Source organism: Saprolegnia parasitica (genome assembly GCF_000151545.1).
Source record: "Saprolegnia parasitica CBS 223.65 unplaced genomic scaffold supercont2.87, whole genome shotgun sequence".
Lineage (NCBI taxonomy): Eukaryota > Oomycota > Saprolegniomycetes > Saprolegniales > Saprolegniaceae > Saprolegnia > Saprolegnia parasitica.
Genome location: NW_012156481.1, coordinates 107,719 through 115,879, shown reverse-complemented (window position 1 = coordinate 115,879; position 8,161 = coordinate 107,719). Strand labels below are relative to the sequence as shown.

The 8,161-nt window shown below is 61.1% G+C and overlaps 2 protein-coding genes across 2 annotated transcripts; one reads left to right on the top strand and one right to left on the bottom strand.

Moving 5' to 3' along the window:
* Window positions 1-515: 515 nt before the first annotated feature.
* SPRG_12077 (hypothetical protein) lies at window positions 516-3,308 on the top strand (the record flags this gene model as incomplete). The annotated part of the gene is made up of 10 exons (XM_012351843.1): window positions 516-956; window positions 1,008-1,130; window positions 1,182-1,322; window positions 1,365-1,496; window positions 1,550-2,062; window positions 2,109-2,369; window positions 2,415-2,474; window positions 2,522-2,821; window positions 2,868-3,068; window positions 3,135-3,308. 10 exons carry the CDS (start codon window positions 516-518, stop codon window positions 3,306-3,308), a joined length of 2,346 nt encoding a protein of 781 aa, XP_012207233.1.
* A 1,634-nt stretch (window positions 3,309-4,942) lies between these two features.
* Window positions 4,943-7,500, bottom strand: SPRG_12076 (hypothetical protein; the record flags this gene model as incomplete). Its single annotated transcript, XM_012351842.1, has 8 exons — window positions 4,943-5,105; window positions 5,150-5,649; window positions 5,691-5,798; window positions 5,865-6,057; window positions 6,109-6,275; window positions 6,323-6,891; window positions 6,924-7,377; window positions 7,431-7,500. The coding sequence occupies 8 exons, from the start codon at window positions 7,498-7,500 to the stop codon at window positions 4,953-4,955; spliced, it is 2,214 nt and encodes a 737-aa protein (XP_012207232.1). The 3' UTR covers window positions 4,943-4,952.
* Window positions 7,501-8,161: the final 661 nt, after the last annotated feature.

Sequence of the window (8,161 nt, the reverse complement as noted above, 5' to 3'; positions counted from 1 at the left end):
GGTCTATATACATTTTTAAAGAGGTTTCGTGATATGCAGCGATGGGAGATCGAGAAGCGGTCATCTCAGCCGAATGGTTGTCAAGTAGCTTGGTAGCGGTAGCTGGTCGCAGCTACCCCCTCTCTACCTCTTCTACCCAATGTATACCTCCTTGGTTACATCACAATGGCTCCTGGAATAGATAGAGTCGTTGGCCTCGGTCCTGGATCCGAAAAAATGGCTGCTCGCTCAGCACTTGTTTCTTGCTCGCTTCCCACACACGGCGCGCCGCCATTTAGTTAGTCGATGTCCTAATCTAGTTAGTCGATGCACTACTACTCGAGTTCCATCGAGGTCGTCGCCAGGTGCGTGGATCTCACGCGGCCGTTGCGCCGTCGAACCCTCGTACTACGTGGCGACATCTCCTGTCGCCAGCTATAAATACCGATTGGTCAGCCCCTCGAAAAGCAACGTCTTTTTGGCCAATGAGAGCGCATACCTGTGTCGCTCGATCTTCAGCAGTCTTAATATAGCGGATGTCGAGGTTCCTGCGGGCAGCGACGCATGCTGGGAAGACGGGCGTCGGCTTCCACGTGCAGGTCACGCTGCACCGCCTGACGACTGCGGACCCGGAGCTCAAGGAGGCCGAGAGCATCTACGCAGTCGCGACCCGCGGCCAGCACAAGGTCAAGAGCGCCAACGCCAAGGTCGGCGCCTTCCGTAGCGACACAGCGAGCCGCCACGCGCCATGGACGGACGAGGTCTTGAGCTTGCATGCGACCATGTACCGCAGCGGCAAGTCGTCCGGGTACCAGTCCAAGCCCATGACCATCGACGTGCTCAAGGCCAAAGGCGACGGCCACCTCGCGACGTTCGAGCTCGACCTCGCCACGTACATCTCGGACAAGAACGGCAGCACGAACGCATGCGATGCAACGCTGCAGGCCAAGAAGAGCTGGGGCAATGCGACCCTCGTGGTATGTGGTCGGGATCGCGATGCGGGCGAATCGCCACGTGGTTTCCGCTAGGTCACCATTACGAGCAACCTCGACACCGAGCGGTGCGTGTACCTCCTCTGCCGATGCCTGCAAGGCTTAGCAGAGACCTCTTGTAGACCCGTGACCGCGTCCAGTACATCGTCGGCGCTCCATGTACCTCGTCGCCACCGTACGTAGTAACGAGCTCATGGCGGCGGCGTGTAGCACGACCACGAGTCGTCCGAGTGCGAAGACAGCAGTCAGACGTCGCCCGAGAAGCGGCGCTCGTCGGCGTCGTCCCCCGACCGACGCCCGCCATCCTCGCACATCATCACAACGATTCCCGAGGCGACGACGATGCACGAGGTGCGTCCTACGTTTGGATTGGCGCTCATACTGGAGGTTTAGGAAAATGCTGTCAACTTTGCAACCCAAATCATCAAGTACGACCGCACGACCAAGGAGCTCCAAGCGAAAATCGAGGCGCTTTCGCAGCAGCTCTCGGACGCCAAGGAGCAGTACAAGACGTCGCTGAACGACGTACATCCGACGACCGTCCTACGAGCACAATGCGACCATTATCTATGGAGTAGGTGCACGAATGGAAGACCAAGCATGGGCAGCTGCAGTCGTCGCAGTCGACGCTCCACGACGAGCTCCAGAGTCTGCGCGAGAAGAAAGCGAAGGCCGAGAAGGAGGTCGTCTTACGCCGCACCGAGCTGCAAAACACGCTCGAGTCGAGCTCCCGCGTCAACGTTGTCCAGCTCGAGCGGATTCGCCATCTCACGAGCGTCAACGAAGATTTGAAGGCCAAATTGCACGAGCTCCAGACCGCCAACGACGCTGCGCAAGCCCAACTCCGGGCGTTGCAAGCCGACGCGAGCATGCCGCAAGAGCGGTCGTTGGCGTCGTGGACCGAAGGCCAGAGTCGCGAGACGACGGTGCTGGCGGTGCAGTACCAGACGGCGCCCGCGGCGATCGCGAGTTCTCTCGACGTGGTGGCCGACACGGTCGCCGAGCAGGTCGTGCGCCTCCAAAGCGAGAACAGGTCGTTCCAAGAGACGATCGCATCGCTCCAGCGCGACGTCGAGAATTTTGAAAACCAGGTTCGTACATTTGCCAGTGGTGCGACCGCTTACGATGATGGTGTAGCTCTTTGAGCGAAGCTCGGAGCTGCAGCATGTGCTGGAGCTGCATGCCCACGCGACGGCGGCGCTGACGCTCAAGACGGCCGAAGTTGAGCAGCTGCAGGAAGCGCTTCGCCGCCAGACGACACGTGACGCTCCAGAAAGCAGCGAGAATGCGCTTGTGGCGATGCTCCGGAGCAACATTCAAGAGCTCCAAGACGAGGTCACGACGCTGCAGTCCAAAAACAAGCAGCTTCGTGAAGCCAAGTCCAAGGCCGAAGAAGAGGTGCGACTGCAATCGTCTTGGCAAACGGCTCATGCGCGTCCATAGCTTCTCACGCGCGGTCGCCACGCCAGTCCAACCTCCACGACGAGTGCCGATGCGATCGAGGTAGACGCTACATCGACTGCACGCAGGCACGACATCGCACGGTGTAGCTGCAAGCCAAGGACGCGCAGATCCTCGAGCTCTCAACCGCCGCGGCGGCACTCGAGACCGAGCTCGCGTCGCTACGAAAAGAGCTCGCGGCCGAGAAGGCCAAGCCGCCACACGTCGTCCAAGTCCGCGATGTCCTCGGTGCACACTTTCCGAGCACGATGCCGCCGCAAGACATGGAGCGGGCGCGCGCGTCGTCGCAGCACACGGTAGCGTCGTCCATAAACGTCGACGCCGACGTCGCGTACCTCAAGCAGCAAGTCCGCGACCTTAAGGACGCCAAGGCGGCCACCGACCACGAGGTTGCTCTTCCCAAGCCTTTAGATTCTCATCGCAGTGAATTTGTAGCTCCACGAGACGCGGCAAGAGCTTGCCAGCGCCCTCGAGCTGCACTCGCGCATGCAAGCCGACAACCAGCGCCAACTCGACGACCTCCGGCACACACTGAACGCGCTCGAGAATGAACGGACGACAGCGTCGGTCGAGGTGCGACGTCTCACGACGCGGACATCGCAGCTCGAGGCCGAGATCGACACCCTTACTGAAAAGGTATCCATCGCGTCCCGAGGATGGAGCCTAGGAACCGAGTAGATGGGGGTGGAAACCCAGGAAAAGCATGCGCTGGCCGCGTCGTTGGAAGCGCTTGCGAGCGTCAACGAAGAGGTGACGACCGCCAAGGTCTACGAAGCCACCGCGCAGTTGGCCATGGAAATCTCTGGCCTGCACGCCGAGCTCCACGTGCTCTCGGACGACAACGAACGGCTCCAAGCCGAGGTAGCGTACTGCTAGGTGATGATGATACGACATGTGGCTAGCTGCGCGTCGAGGTGCAGCGCAACAGCGTCGCGAGCGAAGTGAACGCGCTCAAGACGCAGATCCTCGACATGAAGCAAGAAACCAAGCATCTGCAATATGAGGTTGATCTCTTCCACGTCGCGACATGTTGGCAAGCGTGATATTGTCTAGCTCTCGGAGAAAACAGCCGAACTCGACCGCGTCGTGTCGGACGCTGCCGAGTCAGCACTGCGTGTGGCCCTGAGCGAACGAACCCTCGAGTGCTCCGCGCTCACCGCTCATGTTGCTATCCTCTCGTGCGATTTCCATGTCGTAATACGACACGTCGTGGGTAGGTGGCGACCCTTATGAAGGAGCTCGAGGCGCTCCAGGACGCTAGTCGACCGCAAGGGACCGCCGATGCTCCGACAGATGACCGCGTCGCGCGTCTCGAAGCCGAGGTTCTTGGAGCTGCTTGCAAACGGCCGTCTCATGTCTGTGTTCTTGACGTACTAGTTGTCGAGCTGCCAGGCAGAGTTGCAGGCGCTTCAAGAAAAGCATGTGAATGCACTCATGAAAGGCCGCGCATCGTCGTCCAACTCGGGCGACGACGACGATTCGGACGACGACGACGGCGACACGACGGGCAGCCGGTCGTCGGTCGTGCAGGTCGACTCGAGTACCGACGTCACGGCCACGCACGAGCGGCGGTCTGCTCCTGCAAGCGACGACGAGCTCGCCGAGGTGCGACGCGAGGTATGCTCTTACTACCCACAAAATGATGTTTTATCAGCGCCTCTAGTTGGCGGTGTCCCGTCTCGAGATCCAAGAACTGCAACAGGAGCTGGAGATGGCGCGCGCGTCAACCACAACATCGCCACAAGTCGCAGCCCTCGAGGTCGAGCTGCAAGCGTCGAATGATTTGGTGAACCATGAACGAGACGCCGTGATCTCATGTGAATGACGTGGCCATTAGCTGGCCGTCAAGGTAGAACGCATAGCTGCACTCGAGGCGACGGTAGCAGCAGCCGAAGCGGCCAAAGCCCAGGTACAGCGCCACCTGCTGTTGAGCACGTCTCAGTCGCTTCCAGGCGGTCAATGGCACGTCGCTCCGACTTCGAATTGCCGAGCTCGAAGACGAGCTGCAGACGACAAAGACATCGGTGCGCCGCCGTGTCGACTCGCATGGATCATAGTCATTCGACTGTCCTTAGCTCGCGGCGGCCCTCGACGCCGTGCATGACGGGGACTCGGACGACGATGCGACGTCGCACCTCGAAACAGAGTTGACGGCGGCGAAATCAACGGTACGACACCGCTGGTCAAGTGCTTTCAATAAGATACGTGTAGCTGGCAACCGTGACCGCCGAGCTGGACGCGGCCAGAGCCACGAACGATGCGCTCAACGTCAAGCTCCACCAGTCGTCGGTCGTCTCGGCGGACGAGTGGCACCAACTCAAGGCCGAGAACGAATTCTACCAGACCGAGCTCATTGCCACCGAGCTGAAGCTCGCGCAGCTGCAAGAGACGGTCGACGACGTCACGGCCGAGTTCAAAAAGACCGAGAAGGAGCTCGTGCTGCTCAAAATTCAATCGGCCGAAGCCGCGCTCAAGACGGCCAAAGGCAAGAAAAATAAGAATAATTCCATCAACACGACCTTAGCTCGGTGACGTCGCGCCGTTGTACGCATGCACCGTGCCATTGGCGAGCGTGAGCGTGCCCGTGCCGTGAAGCGACACGTGGTTTTGGGTCCACTCGCCGTCAAAGACATCGCCGTTGCCAAAGACGCAGACGCCCCAGCCGCTGCGCACCTACCATTCCCTTGATAGTTTGATAGTTTGATACCGATCCGTACCCCGTGGACCCAAGCGCCGGAGTAGACGTCGCCGTTCGCGTACTTGCAGACGCCGTGGCCGTGCGGACGCATACCGACGCAGTCGCCGGCATAGACACTGCGCGTCGGAAACGTGATCGTCCATGGACCATCGACCGGCGCGTCGCACTGCCAGACGCCGTCCTTGGTCGTGCCGTCGGGCCGCGTCAGGACTCCGTGGCCGTGCTTGACGTCGGCGCGCCACGCGCCCACAAAGGTGTCGGTCGACGTCACCAAGGTGCCGTCGCCGTCGCGCGCGTTGTGGGCAAAGCTCCCGGTGTAGAGGTCGCCGTTGGCGTACGTGAGCGTCCCGAGCCCGTGCTTTTGGCCCTTTGCAAACTCGCCTTGATACGTCGAGCCGTCGGCGCTTCGTAGCGTTCCGACGCCGTGCTTCAAGCCGTGTTCGAACTCACCAGAGTACACGGCGCCGTCCGCGGTGGTGTACGTGCCAGTCCCATGGAAGGCGTTGGCGTGCCAGGCCCCTAGACGACTTGTCCAAACAAATGATCGTGCAAGGAAGTACCCGTGTAGGTCTCGACGCCGCGCAAGATGCACTTGCCGAGGCCTGTCCGGGTGTCGTGCACCCACGCGCCGTCGTAAACAAAGTCGTGGGCGCCGCTTGTCAAGACGCCTGGATAGTTGGGATATTCGTTTTGGATATTCGATTTGAATATTCGATTTGGATGGATAGTGTTACCGTGGCCGTGACGGCGGTCCATGTCCCACATGCCGTCGTACGTGTGCTGCGACGCTTTTGAAATGTACTTGCCGCGGCCGTGGCGCTTGCCTTGGCGAAGCCCACCGGCATACGTATCGCCATTGGGATACGTGATCGTCGTTGGCGCCGACGTCGGCGCGTCATCCTGCGTACATGTCGCGTTATCTTCCGTCTACACAAGAATGGACAGAATTTACATCATCGACGAGCGATGCGCACGTACCAAGGAGATCTCGACGTACACCGGGGCGTCGCCGGTCGTCGGCTGGCCGTTCCGCCATTGGCCATCGAAGGTCGCGCCGTCGTGGTTGACAAAGATGCCGTGGCCTTGCCGGAGTCCGTCGACCCAGTCGCCTGTGTACACCGAGCCATTTGCATACCGGCACGTTCCTACCACGGCAAGTCAGCGACTGGCGTCTTCGACGGTGATCACATACCGCTGCCCCACGGGCGGCCTTGCTGGAGCTCGCCGCTGTACTTGTCACCGCTGGGATACAAAAGGATCCAGTCCTGGCCGTGGCCTTGGACCATCGTGTTGGCCCGCCATGGTCCTTCTCTCGACTCTTTCGAGGCGCCCGACGTCGCTTTGCCAAACCCATGCCGCGTGTCGTTGATCCAGTCGCCGTCGTAGTCGTCGCCGGTGGTCGGGTCCGAAAACGTGCCTTGGCCGTGGCGCTCGCCTTTAACAAACGTGCCAGCGTAGACACTGCCGTCACGGTACTGGAGCGTGCCGACACCGTCAAAGCACCCGTGGGCCCACTCACCACTGTAGGTCGCAAAGCTCGCGTCCGACGAGTACGTTGCCTTCCCGACGCCGTGCGGGCGTCCGTCGAGAAACTCGCCGTCGTAGTTGAAGCCGCGCTTGGCGTCGGCGAGGTGACCGAGACCGTGGAAGACATTGCGCTTCCACCGACCCTTGTAGACGAAGCGGTCGCCTTCTTGAAAGAGGCCGTCGCCGCAGCGCACGTCGTCGGCCCAGGACCCGGTGTACGTGCCCTGGTGCGTCCTACATCAGGGCTAGGTTCAAGCACGTGACACGCGTCATTATTGTACGTGAGGACGCCGGTGCCGTGGCGGCAATCGTGGACCCAGTCGCCAACGTAGGTGTACCCGGTAGCAGACACGGTGTACGTGCCCCGGCCGTGGCGCTGGCCGTCGAGAAAGTCGCCAACGTACGTATCGCCCGAGGGATAGGTGTACCGGCCATGGCCCGCGACGGGCGCCGGTACCGGCAGCTGGACCGTCTCGAGCGACTGCGTCGCGCGCCACGTAGTGTGGTTGTAGGTTAAATACCACGCGTCGAGCCAGTCGGCGTGGTGCTCCACCTGGAGGGGCGTCAAGGACGAGCGCCACACAAAGTCGGTGAACGACGACCGGCGCGGCTTTGGCTTTGCGACGGCGTCGAGGAGCGCTTCGAAGAAGCGCGTTTGGACTTGGGCGCGCACCCACGCGTCGCTGCCAACGTACTCGATCGACGGCAGCGCCGACGACACTAAGAATCGTTTGGTATGCCAACCGTATTGGTCTTTCAGAGAGCGTGCGTACTACAAGTATGGACAGTGGCAGCAAGGGTGGCGCCAAGTGCTTTCGTGTCGGGCCCGACGTCAGCCGCCATCGCGCCGCGCTCCGTGAGCCAGTGAACGTGCTCCGAGTCGAGATCCACGATCGCATCGATCGGCGGCATATTCGCCACCGTCGTGCTGCAGAGCCGCAGCGCCAGCGTATCGCACGAGCCGACGACGCACCCGCCAAGGTGCGACGAGAGCGCCGAGGACAACAAGTCCGCCGAGCCAAGGAACGGCTACGTTGAATACGCTTCCTTATCCCGCGCCACAAGCGGTGATGGTTGTCTTGTACCTGCAGATAAAACAAGTGGTCGTCGTTGTCGCCAAGGACGAGGGGGAGCCCAAACTTGGTCAAGCGGTACGACGTCGGCGCATCGCTCGGAGGCGCCGCGACGTAGCCACCAGGAAAGAGGGAGAGGAGCGCTTGGATGGCCGTCGAGACGCGTGCGGGCGACGCGGCGAAGACGACAATGCGGCCTTCGATCAAGACGAGCCGAAGCAGCGGCAACAAGGACGCGCGCAGTGTCGTCACGAGCTCCTGCAGTGGCCACTCGGTCGCATCGGCCTTCAACGGCGCGTCGTAGAGCTCGATCAAGCACGTGTAGTCGTCGGTACACGTCTACAATCCCAGTGGCAACGTCGTGAAAACGACGACAATATTGTCCTCGACCTGCTCGAAGAACGACTGGGCCGTGGCTGCGAGCGACGCGA